The sequence below is a fragment of the Caretta caretta genome, chromosome 5, assembly GCF_965140235.1.
Source record: "Caretta caretta isolate rCarCar2 chromosome 5, rCarCar1.hap1, whole genome shotgun sequence".
Lineage (NCBI taxonomy): Eukaryota > Metazoa > Chordata > Testudines > Cheloniidae > Caretta > Caretta caretta.
The window spans coordinates 23,481,211-23,497,150 of record NC_134210.1 but is presented as its reverse complement, the minus strand read 5'-3'; the positions used below and the strand labels follow the sequence as shown (position 1 = coordinate 23,497,150).

Genomic DNA, 15,940 nt, shown 5'->3' with positions numbered 1-15,940 from the left:
GGATGGGTACAGGGGAAGGGGCGTGACCCTGAAAAGTTTGGGGACCACTAAATCATTATATTTACATTAAAAATTACTGATCTGTAGGTGGGGAACATACGTAGCTGGTTGTTATGGAAACTGTGTGCTTCATGTTCTCTGCCTTTAGTAATCACGGCTTGCTGTGCTCCCAAAAAGTGTGGTACTTTTTATCACAAGCCTCTTCCATTTATTCTTCTACATAATGTCCCAAAACAAAAACTGTTTGAAAGCAAAATGCAACTGTCAAATGTTAAGCAAGAGCATAAAGCAGACTTAAATGCTAAATTTGGAGATAAATACAGCAAAATCTAACATGCAAATTTATGGACTCTGCTAAACTTAAGGATGTCAGAATGATAGTTATCATTATTGGCAAGTCTCGTAATTTTATTGCAAGTCTTTTGATATGTTGGTGTTTCATCTAAAGCCATCTTGGAGACAACTGTTTATGTCAGAATCAGCTTTCATTTGAAAAAAAAATAGGTTTCTTATCCCAGTTGTGGAGAAAACGTTGAAAATGTGACCCAGGTGCACCTTGAATGGTCAGAAACCAAAAGGCAAATAAAAAGAACCCAATATGTTATAATTTAAAAAAAATTGGGGGAGGAAGGGAGGGCGACTCATAATTTTTGAATATTTAGGATTGGCAGCATTGAGTCAGACACCCATAAACAAGTGGATTACCAGACTAGGAGGTCCATACAGTGAAGAACTTGCTTGAAGAGGAGAAGTTTCTTATTTAGTACCACTCAACTCCAAAGCAGCACTGCTGCATTGTGGAAAATCAGCAAACCAATTTCCATACACAGAAGTACGCATATTCAGCTTCAGGATATGAGACATGACCAGTCGATGGCCAATATTGGTTGGACCAGGTTCCTATCGAAGTTACAGAAAGACACGTTTGGCAAGAAAGTCAGTGGTCGTTACCTTTGAAAATCAGGCCCTTAATCTCTCTCTGCCTGAGTTCACCAGACTAAAATAGATTTTTCCCTTGTGGGCACCTGGTGCTATGATTGATTTCCCAAGATCATTTTCCCATTTAGCAGTGTGGAAAGGGCAGGGTGGTACTGACCTCCAGGGTGAAAACCCATGTCAAATTCAGTCCCTAAAGAGAAGCATTTAGAGTAGATTTCTGCAAGCGCAGAGACACATTCAGAGGATCTACGGAAGAGAGAAGAAAGGGAGGGTGATTGGGATTGCACAGCTGCTTTCCTCCATATAACAGTGCACTGGATAATCCAATTAACTTCCCCTTGAGCAGAAAACTGGAGAGTAAGAAACCGTTAGAAGCAGGTCCCAGTATAGCAGGGAGACAAGAGAAAATGATGATGGGTAACTGGCTGCAGGTAAATGGCAAATTACATGATAAAATACTCCATTTTGAGACCTAATGGAAAAATACCTGATTCCATGGCCACAGAATTGCAGAGTCCATAGAGCTTTGATTGAGATGAATGGAGCAATTTACATTTCATAGAGCTGCTAATTTAGGCTGGCGTTACTATATCAGTTTATATTCGGTTCACCTTTTCGAGGATATCTCTGCAACTGTAAATACTAGCAAAAAAACTTGTTTTTAAATAAGAAAACAACCTCTCTGAAACCTGTTTACATCTCTTCAGGGAGTTATGATCTACAGGATGAGAAGGCACAACTGTAAACAATCCCAATGCAACAGAAAGATAGGAAGAATAGGAAGAGGCCATTATGGCTCCATCAGGAGCTCTTTAATGACCTGAAAATAAAAAAAAGAATCCTACAAATAGTAGGAAACATGGACATATTGCTAATGATGAGTACAAAAGAATAGCACAAGGACGTAGGAACAAAATCGGAAAGGCTAAGGCACAAAATGAGTTACACCTGACAAAGGACATAGAAGTCAATAAGAAGAGCTTCTTTAAATACATTAGGAGCAAGAGAAAGACAAAGGAAAGTGTAAGTCCTCTACTTAGCAGACCAACAAGAGGAAGGAACACAAGCCAAAATAAGGAAAGAACAGGTTAAAAAATATTTAGATAAGTTAGATATGTTCAAGTTGGCATGGCCTGATGAAATTCATCCTAGGATACTTAAGGAACTAGCTGAAGCAACGTCGGAACCATCATCATTTGTCTTTGAGAACTCTGGTGGACAGGTGAGGTCTCAGAAGGCTGGAGAGTGGCAAACATAGTACCTATCTTTAAAAGGGGAACAAAGAGGATCCAGGGAATTATAGACCAATCAGCGTAACTTTATGACTGGAAAGATACTGGAATAACTTATTAAACAATCAGTTTGTAAGCACATTGAGAATGATAGGGTGATGACAAATCCATGTTGGCTGTTACTTGAGAATAAATCATGCCAAACCCGCCTAATTTCCTTCTTTGACAGGGATGCCAGCATAGTGGATCGGAGGGTGCTGTAGATGTGATATCTTGATTTTTAGTAAGACTTTTCACATGGTTTCACATGACATTCTCATAAGCAAACTAGGGAAATATGGTCTAGATGAAATTTATATAAACGGAATGCAAAACTGGTGAAAAAAACCATACACAGATAGTGATCAGTGGCTCACCGTCAAACCTAGAGGACGTATCTAGTGGTGTCCTGCAAGGTCTGTCCTGGGTCTGGTACTAATCAATATTTTCATTAATAACTTGGATAATGGAGTAGAGAATATGCTTATAAAACTTGCAGATGACATCTAGCTGGGAGGGGGTTGCTAGCCTTTGGAAGACAGCAGTAGAATACAAAATTACCTTGACAAATTGGAGAATTGATCTGATTTCAACAAGATGAAATTCAATAAAGATAAGTGTGTAAAGTACTACAAAGAAAGAAGGAAAGAAAAATCAGACGCGCAACTACAAAATGGGGAATAACTGATGAGGGAGAAGTACTGCTGAAAAGGATCTGGGGGTTATAAGGGATCTCAAATTGAGTGCGAGTCAACAATATGGTAGACTTGCAACAGAGGCTAATATTATTCTGGGGTGTATTAACAGGATTGTCATATGTAAGACATAGGAGTAATTGTCCCACTCTACTTGGCACTAGTGAGGCCTCAGCTGCGGTACTGTGTCCAGTTCTGGGCGCCACATTTCACGAAAGATGTGGACAAATTGGAGAGTGTCCAGAGGAGAGCAACAAAAATAAGTTTTAGAAAAGCTGACCTATGAGGAAAGGTTTAAAAAATCTGACCGTGTTCAGTCTTGAAAAAAGAAGAATGAGGGGGGACCTGATTAGTCTTTAGATAGGTGAACGGCTGTTATAAAAAGGACAGTGATTGATCCTTGGTTATGTCCACTGAAGGTAGGACAAGAACCAATCAACTTAATATGTAGCCAGGGAGATTTAGGGTTGGTATTAAAAACTGTCTAACTATAAGGGTAGTTAAGCACTTCAATAGGCTTGCAAGGGAAGTTGTGGAATTCTTTAAGAACAGGTTAGACAGACACCTTACAGGGTGGTCTGGGTAATTCTGCCTTAGTGCAGGGGGCTGGACTAGATGACCTCTCAAGATTCCTGCTAGCCCTACATTTCTCTGAGTCTATAAAATATAGCTGTTATGATAACCAGAAAAAGTAATAGTAAACTATGGCCCCTATTTGTTCTTGTGATTTAAAATGTCACATAGATCTGTTCTTCCCACTTTGGCTGGAAATTAGATATGATGGATGCCTTGCCTATTAGAAATATAAACCTATGCATTTTGTGCCACAAACTAAGGAATTGTCTGTTAATGCAGATCAGACCACCACATATCACTTGAATGTCTTTGGGCATTTGGTCCTATCAGATTAATTTATTAGTTTTATGCCATCTGCTTCTGAGTATTACTTTCTTTATCGTATGGCTTCATCACACTTTACAATGCTGAAATTCAGATTTTCATGTTTCTGCCCCAATAATAACTGCATGGCAGATCTTCACTTTTTAAAAAGTGGTTCTCAGTTTTGCTGCTATAGCAATATTCATAGAGTTTGAGGCCAGCAGGGGCCACCAGATCATCTAGTCCAATCTCCTGTCTATCACAGGCCACCAACACACTAAATCGAACAATCCAGACACTTGGGGTCGTCCCTCTTCCGTATCAGTAAGTGGAAATTGAAAACATTGGATTTTGAATATCATCAGTCCCCATATCAAATGTGCTTGCTAGAACAGAGTGATTTAGTTGTTTCTAAAATGTTGAAGTCCATCCAATATTCAGTCTTGATAGCGAATCACATCTAGAGGAGACTCACGTTTACCAGTCACCTGATAGCACCCTACTCCAGAAAGTTTTAATTTTACCACTATCATGGATTCCATGATTTTGGGGGGAAGGGGTAATTTAATATTCATGCTCTGACAGATTTTTTTTTTTTATAGGTAGTTAGTATGATGGTAGACAGGGTTGTATATGAGCATAGGATTGGAAGCCAGCTGCTCTTGCCCTAAGTTCCCTGTAAGCTGCGCAGCTGGGTGGCCCGCCCCTGTACCCCATCTCGAAGGTGCAAGGGGGGCAGGGACACGACAGGGCTCAGGATGGAGGGAGCTTGCTGGCAACTGCTGCTGGGTCTGAATTTGCTGATCTACTTAAAGGGGCAACACACACACACACACGCACACACTGACTGTGTCTGTCATACTCAACTCCCTACACATACTTGTGTTGTTGTTGTTACTTCTTGATACTTCTTTCAAAGTGTGTTTTAGTTTTTTGACTGGTCTATGCATTTCATAATTTTTATTTCTCTCTTGCTTACATTTAATTCTTTGACTAGTGAGTTCTAAAATGCCTAACCTGTCCTGGCTGGAGTAATTATTCCTATGGTAACTTTTTAAAAATATATATTATATCTAAGTTTTTGGTTTCTGCTGATGGTGCACATCCGCACAGTACCTCAATATGGTGCATATAACAAAATTTATTCTGCACATGGATGGAAAAAATTAGAAGGAACACTGCTTTTGTGTTGTAATTGCAGATTTGACTCTCTTTGGGGCTTTAGACAAAAAACTTCCTGATTTCCGTGGAGTTCTGTGAGGATTGGTTTAGTTTTAAAGCACTTTGAAAGTGAAAACTTGTGTACGTGTTACAGATATTGAATAAATGACTGGATTTTCTTCAAGAATGCCACTGATACTGTTGAGGCTCCAAGAAACCTGCATTTGAGAATGGGTCACGGTTAAAATAATATCTGATCTCACTGTTGCATGGAATTGTTGCTATTTAAATATACTAAAAATCGGTAATGCAATTCTTCTGTATTATGTCTTTAATGTAGAATATGAAATGAGATTTGTGCTGCATATATTTGCATGCAGATACTTTTTTTTTAAGTAAATAAAAATCATGTCACCAGATGTCCACTGCTGAGCAGCAGTTTGCTATTTACAACAGAAAGAACATAACATTGTTATGGAAGAGAATTGCAGCTGGTGGGAGACCACAAAGAAACTTTGATTAATAGTTACCTGCAGAAATGTCAATTCTAAAAATTGAAGTGTAGTAAAGTTAAGCAATAAAGGTTACTTTGGATGGTTCAGTAAGTCTGACTAATAAAACTTGATCAGAGATTCTCTTTACATAATTAAGTTTCAAAGTTGGGAACAGTATTTGCAAAGTCTTTCTATAAATGACTCTACTTGATAATTACACAATACGTACTTTTCACAGTTAAATTCTTGGCATCCTTAATTTTTTGTACAGCAGAAGTACAAACTGGAAGTTACGAGATATGGTGAAATGAGGTTTTAAATAAAGCTGCCCTGCAGGCTCTTCAGAGAGAAAGAGGAAATTGTTTGTTGATTTTTAAATTGGGTTTAAATTGTTTCAAAGAGGATGTTCCTGATCAAGATGTAATGTGTACCATTGGAAGAAAAGGAGTACTTGTGGCACCTTAGAGACTAACCAATTTATTTGAGCATAAGCTTTCGTGAGCTACAGCTCACTTCATCGGATGCATACTGTGGAGAGTTTAGAAGATCTTATTATATACACACAAAGCATGAAAAAATACCTCCTCCCATGCTTTGTGCGTATATAATAAGATCTTCTAAACTTTCCACAGTATGCATCCGATGAAGTGAGCTGTAGCTCACGAAAGCTTATGCTCAAATAAATTGGTTAGTCTCTAAGGTGCTACAAGTACTCCTTTTCTTTTTGCGAATACAGACTAACACGGCTGTTACTCTGAAACCTGTGTACTGTTGAGAATTGTAGATCAAATGTAATAGTGTTATGTGGTATTCAGGTGCATTTTCCCAGTTTTTATCCTAGATGTTTAAGGTGTATAAAATGAGATGAAGAGGGATGACGTGTAATGCATTCTTTTACTTTCCGCCAGGTGATCTGCAAGTCAGATGCTCCCACAGGGGATGTTCTACTTGATGAAGCTCTGAAGCACATAAAGGAAACCCAGCCTCCTGAAACAGTACAAAACTGGATTGAACTGCTTAGTGGTAAGATATCGACATAGGATTTTAAATGTTTAAAAAAATAATTCTCGTTAACTGTCATCACTGGATTAGAGGAAATATTGTAAGCTTCTTGGGGAAGTGACTGATCCTTGGTGTGTTGCAGCACTTGTCAAAATGAGGCCAGTTGGACAATACAAGTAACTGCTGGTATTGGCTTAACTAGATAGAAAGGATCCAGATGTAAAATTTGGGGATACTATTTACCTGGCACATCAGATTTTGAGGGATATTAAGCCAAAATATTTGGGAACACCACATCTTCTCTGTTGAGAAATAACAGTTGAATCCACAACAACACAAGCCTTCCTCTCCAAGTTATAAGAGCCTTTTCCCTCTTATCTGGAAGAAGGGATAGCTTCAGTTCACGTCCTCCAAAGATCTTGCCCACATCCTCCAGTGAAGAAACGGAAGTGAGGAATTGATATTTCAAATTTAAAACAAGGACATAATTAAATAAATTAAATTGGAGGTTTTGTAAATCAAAACAAGCCCACGACTTTCTTTACTTTTGCTTCAGAATTCATCATTCAGAGAAACTTATAAAATATTTTGAAATTTGACTAATCAGAGTAGTCCGTTCTAATCTTTTCAGAATGAAGGATGCAAGATGACTTATTTGGACACAATTGCCTTGATATAGTTCCACAAATAGGTATTAAGAGATGGAATGCAAATTAAATTAACATTTTCTTCAGTAATGGTATAATTGCAAGTACACTTAAATCCATGACAGTTGCTCTCCACATAGTGCATCAGTTGAAATGAAAAGGGAATTCTACCACTGAATTCTGATCATCTTGTTTTATGTAGTGCCTTTCCATCTCAGTGTAGCAAGACTCATTATAAAGTTGTTTGTCTGCAGGATGGATTAATTTAAATCAAAATGATTTAAATTGCCAGTTTCAGTCATGATTTAAATCAGCAAACAGGAAACCTTGATTTTAATCATTTGTTTTTAATCTTGTTTCACCTGTGTACTTTTTAGGAATTTTCCTAAAAAATGGTTCATTCTCATTGGTTGGTATAAGTACTGAAATGTGTTGATTTGCAAACATTAAATAGCCTTTATGTTAAATATGGTACTCATTTTTTTTGCTAACCAGGGCATACGCTATCTATACTCATTTATTTAAGCAGTTATATAACTTAAGTATACATTTATTTGGATACTTAATTTTTACATTATTTGTTAGAAAATGGTGAATGATACATTTCTTATTTGCTAGATGACATTTTACTCAGGATTTGTCAAGCTGTATTTGGATGGAAATTAGAATTAAAATGGTTTTATATTAGTAAAATAAAACTACTTTGTGTTGTATACACAAGGGAAAATAAGTTTACAAGAACATGTTTTGCATTTTAAACTAATTTATTAAACAAAAGAAGTATTAACTGTAGTTAGTGAATTAACTGTTTTTGGTCACCATGTGCCAGATTTTCAAAAGTATTTATGTGCCTAAAAATGCAAATGGATGCCTAATGGGATTTTCAAAAGTAGCTAGGTGTCTAACTCACACTGAATCAAGATGAAATCTACCTGAAGCCTACTTAGGCACTGTTTAAATATCCCACTGGCATCTGTTTGCATTATTAGGGGTCTGTCTTTAAAAATCCAGCCCCATAACTTTTAAGTTTTTAGAATTGGTGGATTTCACCTCCCACCTCCTCGATTGTATTTATTGACTAGGAAAGGAACATAACTATAGTGGGTCAGGCCAGTGGTCCATCTTGCCCAGTATTGTATCTTGTGACAGTGGATGGTGCAAGATGCTTCAGAGGGAATGAACAGAACAGGGCAATTATCAAGTGATCCATTCCCTGTCATCCAGCCCCAGTTTCTATTAGAGTATTAGGGACACCCGAAGCATATGGTTGCGTTCCTGATTATCTTGGTTAATAGCCATTGATGGACTTATCCTCATTCTTTTTTGAACCCAGTTAATACTTTTGGCCTTCACAGCATCCCTTGGCAATGAGTTCCAGAGGTTGACTGTGCGTTGTGTGAAGAATTACTTTCTTATTTGTTTTAAACCTGCTGCCTATCCCCTTCATTTGGTGACTCCTAGTTCTTGTGTTATTTGACGGGGTAAATAACACTTCTCCATTCACTATCTTTACTCTATTCATGATTTTATAAACCTGTATCAGATCCCCCCTTAGTGGTCTCTTTTCCAAGCTGAACGATCCCAGTGTTTTTAATCTCTCCTCATATGGAAGCTATTCCATACTTCTAATCATTTTTGTTGCCCTTCGCTGTATTTTTTTCCAATTCTAATATATCTTTTTAGAAATGAAGCAACCAGAACTGCACTCAGTATTCCAGGTGTGGGCGTACATTGGATTTATATAGTGGCATTATGATATTTCTTGTTTTATTATCTATCCCATTCCTAATGGTTTCTAACATTCTGTTCACTGCTGTTGCACACTGAGCAGATGTTTCCAGAGAACTATCCACGGTGACTCCAAGAGCTCTTTCCTGAGCAATAACAGCTAATTTAGACCCAGCACTATTTTTTATGTATAGTTGGGATTATATTTTCCAATGTGCATCACTTTGCACTTATTAACATTGAATTTCATCTGCTGTTTTGTCACCCAGTTTTGAGGGCTCCCTTTGTAACTCTTCATAGTCCGTTTTGGACTTCACTATCTTGAGTGATTTTATATCATCTGCAAACTTCGCCACCTTACTGTTTACCCCATTTTCCAGATCATTTATGAATATGTTGAACAGCACTGGTCCCAGTACAGAACCTTGGGGAATCCCACTGCTTACCTCTCTCCATTGTGAAAACTGACCTACCCTTTGTTTCTTGTCTTTTAACCAGTTACTGATCCATGAGTGGAATTTCCCTCTTATTCCATGACTGTTTACTTTGCGTAAGAGCCTTTGGTGAGGCACCTTGTCAAAGACTTTCTGAAGGTCCAGCCAAGTACTGTATATCCAGTGGATCACCCTTGTCCACATGCTTATTGACACCATCAAAGAATTCTGATAGGTTGGTGAGGCATGACTTCCCTTTACAAAAGCCATGTTGGCTCCCCCCCAACATTTGTATTCATCGATGTGTCTGATAATTCTGTTCTTAACTATAGTTTCATCCAATTTGCGTTGTACTGAAGTTAGGCTTACTGGCCTGCAATTGCCAGAATTGCCTCTGGGGACTTTTTTAAAAGTTGGCATTACATTAGCTATCCTCCAGTCATCTGGTACAGAGGCTGATTTAAATGATAGGCTACATACTACAGTTAATTGTGCTGCAATTTTATATCTTAGTTCCTTCGGAACTCAAGTAAATAGCATTTGGTCCTGGATACTTATTACTGTTTAACTTACCAGTTTGCTCCAAAATCTCCTCTATTGACACCTTGTTCTGGAACAGTTCCTCAGATTTGTTACCTAAAAAGAATGGCTCATGTGTGAGAATCTCCCTCCCATCCTCTGCAGTGAAGACCCATGCAAAGAATTCATTTAGCTTCTCCACAAGGGCCTTGTCTTCCTTGAATGTTCCTTTAGCACCTTGATCGTCCAGTGGCTATATTGATTGTTTGGCAGGCTTTCTGTTTCTGGTGTATTTATCTTTTCTTTTGCTGTTAGTTTTTTTTTTCTTTTGCTAGTTGCTTTTCAGACTTCTTTTTGGCCTGCCTTATTATACTTTTACACCTGACTTTCCAGAGTTTATGCTTCTTTGTATTTTCCTCTGTAAGATTTGACTTCCAATTTTAAAAGGATATATTTTTGCCTCTAACTGCCTCTTTTTTATGCTGTTTAGTCACACTGGCAGTTTTTTGGTCCTCTTACTGTTTTTTATATTTGAGGTATGCATTTCTTTTGAGCCTCTATTGTGTTGTTTTTAACTAGTTTCATGCAGCTTGCAGGCATTTTACTCTTGTGACTTTTCTTTCATTTCCGTTTAACTAGGTTCCTCGTATTTGTGTAGTTCCCCTTTTTGAGGTTAAATGCTATTGTGGTGGATTTCTTTCCTTCCTCCTCCCCCCCAGAAAGATATTAAATTTAATTACATTATGGCTGCTTTTACTAAGCAGGTCAGCTCTATTCACCTCTTGAACCAGATCCTGTGTGCCACTTAGGACTAAAAAAGCTTTCTTGTTTTTTCAGCTCCCAACTAGTTTCTCAATTTTGAATGAAATAGTCCACACGAAGAAAATATTCTCTTTGCACCAGCTGCTAGCAAACTAAAATCAAAAGTAATTAAGGCAAAAGGTTCTCTGCACAGCAGAAACTAAAAGTACTTGCTTACATTTGTAAAAATGTAAATGCCAGCATTTGCTCCATTATAAAGACTGAAAATAATATAGATACTTAATGTAATACATAACGCTGTGACATATTTATAAAACTTGAGTTGACCTCAAATATGGTTTTCCTCCTGATGCTATATATAAATTAAAAAATCAGCACCCTCCAACTCATTAAAATTTGAGGAGGGCCCATTGATGCAGCATATTTTATTTATTTATTTTAATTATTTGACTAGATTATAGTAAAATTATGCCTTAACATAAATTGTCATAATTTCAGTTGAATTTTAAACAAGTTTATGTTAAACAAAAATGTATCTGATTTTTCAAAATCATCATTTTTATCCATCCTGTTTGTCTCTCTTACTTCACCCAGAATGCAAATGAAATGCAGCTACTCTTAAATGGATTGCAGCTGTTGTTGAACAATACAGAGCAACACGATGTAGTTTAGAAAAGAGAGTGAGGAAAACTACCATGTTCAGTGGAAACTACAATATGACTTCAGGACAGGCAGAATGAAGTTAGAGGGCTAAAAATCAATAGATTAGATTTTTAGATTTAGAATTTTTTCTAAATTCTTGTGTGTAGCACAAATAACTCAGATCAATATTTAAATTAGAGAGGAGTCTCATTCCCTCCTTCCCTCCCTCCCTCTTCACTGATTCACTTTTTCTCTCGCTTCATTTCCTACTTCACATTCATTATCACTCCTCTCCCTCTCACATTAATTCATGCATAGTGAAAGAAAGAGAGGAGACGTCGGGAAAGAACAGTTTTATGGTTTAGTGGGAATTCTGGTTAACAGCCCCCTAATCTTGCAAATATTTCTACAGGTTATAAAGGCATTTGCTTTTCTTATCCAAAATACCTCATTCATATTCGCACACTGCCCCTTTCCCCATGCTGAGCATACTAGGCCAGTACTGATTCAAAGGTCATGTAATGTGTCCTTTTAAGGCCTCATCAATATTTTGACCTGGTTTGACCCTTCTGAGCATTGAGTTCTGAGGAGATCACAGCCTAAGGTGGATATGCCTGAAAGCTAGATCAGTCCTCTTTACACTCTATTATTTGGTGGCTGGTTTTGGGGTAGGATTTCGGAATCCTTGGTTTAGAGAACTGATTTTTGAAGAACAATACTTGGATTTTTAAATAGACTTCACAACCACACAGTTTTTGTTTTTTAGTATTTTGGCTGAAGACTTTTCCTGGGGAAAAGCCACTCTTACCTTAAATTAGTGCAGTATAATGTAAGTGAGGGAGAAAGGAATATTCTATTTAAGAGGGTTGCTTACATGACATCTTTCAGAGCCATCATGGATGTGCAAATTGGGCCATTTTAAGGCAACTTTTATCAAGCAGGTGTGATTCCTAAGTTGATCCCTAGGGAAAGCAGCCTATAGAACATGCAAACTTGTGTCAGAACATCCACTGTTTCTGAAAATACAACAACCACGTCTAAATCTCTAGTAGTGCAGTTCCATGTAGTTTAGAGGCTTGGACACAAGGTGTCACCAAACTACTCATTTTATTAGCACCGACGATCTACATCTGAGTAGTACAAACACCTAAAAAAGCAAGGAAACAATTAGCTAATATTCCCTACTTACTTTCTCTTACTGTGATCCATTATTTAGGCACAGTTTCAGGACCCACCGGAGGAAACCGCATTGAATCAGGCAGGGCTTGTAGAGAGCCCTGTGTCGTTCACTTGGCAGTAATGTGCACGCGTAAGGAGTCATAAGTTCACAGGATCTTTGAGTCACACTGCAAAACTTTACAGTCAGTTTTTGATGACATTTGTAACTTACTGTATATACATGTGCAGCACACTCTGCGTTTCCTTGAAATGTTCTGAAGGAATTACGCCCGCTACAATTTAAACATTTTTATTGTATTTATGGAAAATGGCATTTTCAAAGGCCTGTAACTTGCCAAATCGGAACATTTGTCACAGAAATGTACGAAAGCCCTTATGAAGAAGAGCCATCTCCATGCCATATTTTAACTTTCACCTCCTTGCTGGCTTTTCAAAAAGATTTTTTTTTAATATGAGGGAAACTTTTGTTTGTTTGTTTGTTTTTTTGGGGTCTTTTTTCTTTTTCTTTTCTTTCTGAAAAAAATCAACTTCAACAGACGAGATTTCAGCCCACAAGATGAAAGCTTAAGCAGATTACAGGTGACTAAAAACAAGAGTTAAATTGAAATGTTTGTCAATCTTAGCTATAGCAGTAGCCATTGCTATAATACTCTGCACTTATTCACATGGTTTTACCCCAAGATTTTAAAAAGTATTTTACTTAACCTTAAATATTTTTTCTTCTCCTTTAACAGTGTGTTTGGAAATGCCTTTCCTTATTTCATGTAAACATCATAGCTTTCTTCAGGCATTATGAGAAGACATATAGTAGAGGGTGGATGGTCGCCTTTATCTCAGATTTGTCTATAAAAAGGAAATGAGGATAAAGCAATGAGAAGGATATCTGGAATAAGAATCAGCATTAGCATAACTTTGTGGCAGAAAGAATGGCAGTTGCTGAAAATGACAGTTTCCCAGCCTTTTCAAGTGGCCGTGCTGAAAATGGACAACTGGGAAAGATTGGAGAGACATTTTCTTCATTAAGAATTATTTTTATTCATTGTTTTCCTCTGTCTGTTCTCCACTTTCCATGGTTTTCTTACATACATAAGTGATGACCAATATATAGTTGTAACAAAGTCATCACTTAGCTTGCATTTCACCTTCAGCAGAGTGCAAACAAACCAGCTATATGTTTTATGTAAGTTTGAGTGCCCTGAAGTTGTTCAGAGAGGCACTCGTATGTTCCACTTGTCTAAGCCTGGCCAAAGGTTAGAAGAGAGCTGCCAGTAGTATGGCATCTTTCTGCACGAAATCGCTATATTAATTGAAGCCTTTATTTCTGCACTACAGAAAAAAAGGAAACACTTATCCTTGTTAATAGTCAAGGTAGGAGCTAAACCTTGATTAACTGATTTTTTTAAAATCTTTTTTAGGTGAGACATGGAATCCATTAAAATTGCACTACCAGTTACGAAATGTGCGTGAACGATTAGCTAAAAACCTAGTGGAAAAAGGTGTATTGACGACAGAGAAACAGAACTTCCTTCTTTTTGACATGACTACCCACCCTCTCACCAACAACAATATAAAACAGCGCCTCATCAAGAAAGTTCAAGAAGCAGTTCTTGACAAATGGGTGAATGACCCTCACCGCATGGACAAGCGCTTGCTGGCTCTCATTTACTTAGCCCATGCTTCAGATGTCCTTGAGAACGCTTTTGCCCCTCTACTGGATGAGCAGTATGATTTAGCCACAAAGAGAGTGCGGCAGCTTCTGGATTTAGACCCTGAAGTTGAATGTCTGAAGGCCAACACAAATGAGGTCCTGTGGGCTGTTGTAGCCGCCTTCACAAAATAACTGCGATCAGATTGAAGTGTTCTTCTTCATGTAAAGCAGTTGTTTCTCTTCTATTGACTATTCATGTTTTCTGTAATTTGTACCTTCTCACATGATGAATCAGCCTTGTTTCACAGGAATGATAGGTGGCGTATTCTCTCTCCCTTTGTGTATCTGTATATGGATTCTGCTGGTACAAGAGGCTTTCCTGTTTAAAAAAAGTTTTGCTGCCATATTGGCATTCCATTCCCTATTAAATTACAGTTCCCTGAAATTTTTAGTTTAATCCATTTTTCAGTCTTTGGTTGCTGGAATGGTTTAACTTGGAAAGCACCTCAAGGAAGAAATGTGCATGCGCTATTGGATCACCAAGTCTCGGGGTTTGTTGCAGATGTGTACACGCGTCAGTAGCATTCTGCCATGCAGTTCACAAAAGGCCTTTTAAATCACCAAAGTTAAATATTGAAGTGTCTAACAGGACATTTTATATATAGACATTGGTTCAAATGTGCTTAACAAAATTATTTTAAAATTAGACTATCCATTAAATATCTCCGTAAATAGTTAATGTAAAATGTCCCATAAGTTTTACCTCTCATGTAAATCTCTTGTGTACTTACATTTTGTTATATTACAACTCTGAATTACGAGGCTAGTGTAGAAAGGTCCAGTTGTTTCACAAACCAGTTTTGGGATGGAATACATTCCATTATAGTCTGTATATAGTTTGAATTGTATATTAACAGCCCCCCATCTTTGTATTTTGCAAGATTTAATTAGTTGTACACCTGTGCCCCTTACTTGTTTTCAGCCATTGCCATTGGAGGGAAAGATGGGCCTCTTATAAAGAGCACGTGTGTGAACTCTGTGTGTTCCCAATGTCTGTGGACTTGTACCATCCAGGTACAACTCAGCCTACGCATCGCCTTTTATAACGTTTGATGTATGGAAAGGAGACCAGTTGCTGTCATTGTTTATATTATTTCTGTATGAAAGAGGCTTGTGACCCGTACAGTTCTTGAGTGCAGTTTTTAATTCTGTTCACAAGTTAATGTTTGTCTCTTAAATGTCATAATCTACTTACACTTAAAAAAATCAAATGTCAAACCTAGGAGGTCTTGCATGTAAATTGTTAGCAAGTAATGACTGCAGTTCAGATGAGTAAGATTTCTGTAATGGGAAGCTCTACTACGTTCATTATTTTATATACAATTATGTTGATAGGCACAATGTAAAAAATATAAACTTTGGCTTTTAAAAGTTTATTACCTCTTTACCGCTGCTTGTTATCTGCCACTGGTTTCACAGTGTAAATATTATGCATTGAGCAAATTAAACATTTTTTTTTCTCTCATAACATGCATACTAATAGTGGGGCTTACAGGTGTTTAGAATCTTTTTGGTTAACATTCAGAGCAAAAATACTGAGTGGTGTATAACTGTAGAGTTGAAGTTTAAGGGATCCCTAATCTGTATACTAGCTTTTTACCTACAGTAAATAAACTATGATCTTGAAAGTGCCTGAAACAGAGCAAGCATGTCATTTGTGTTTTGTGTTAACTAGAAAAATCTTATTTTGAGTTGAAAGTTTTAGTTGATATCCCTTTTATTGGAAGGAGATTGTTTTTACATTGTGAATGAAATATTGAATGGTTGTTATAGCCAGTGTTAGTGTCTCATGTGTCCTGCAGATTTGGGTGACTGGTATGAGACAATCTAAAGCTGGGTAATAGAATGCAGTTGTATGTGTCACTGGTAGACCTCTCAAA

At 37.4% G+C, this 15,940-nt stretch overlaps 1 protein-coding gene across 1 annotated transcript in view; it reads left to right on the top strand.

Moving 5' to 3' along the window:
* GOLPH3 (golgi phosphoprotein 3) overlaps positions 1-15,702 on the top strand; it is a 41,406-nt gene extending 25,704 nt beyond the window's left edge. The window contains exons 3-4 of the mRNA XM_048850841.2: positions 6,348-6,462; positions 13,768-15,702. Coding sequence (XP_048706798.1) covers positions 6,348-6,462; positions 13,768-14,192 — 540 coding nt within the window. The 3' untranslated portion in view covers positions 14,193-15,702. The remainder of the gene's footprint in view (positions 1-6,347; positions 6,463-13,767) is intronic.
* Positions 15,703-15,940: the final 238 nt, after the last annotated feature.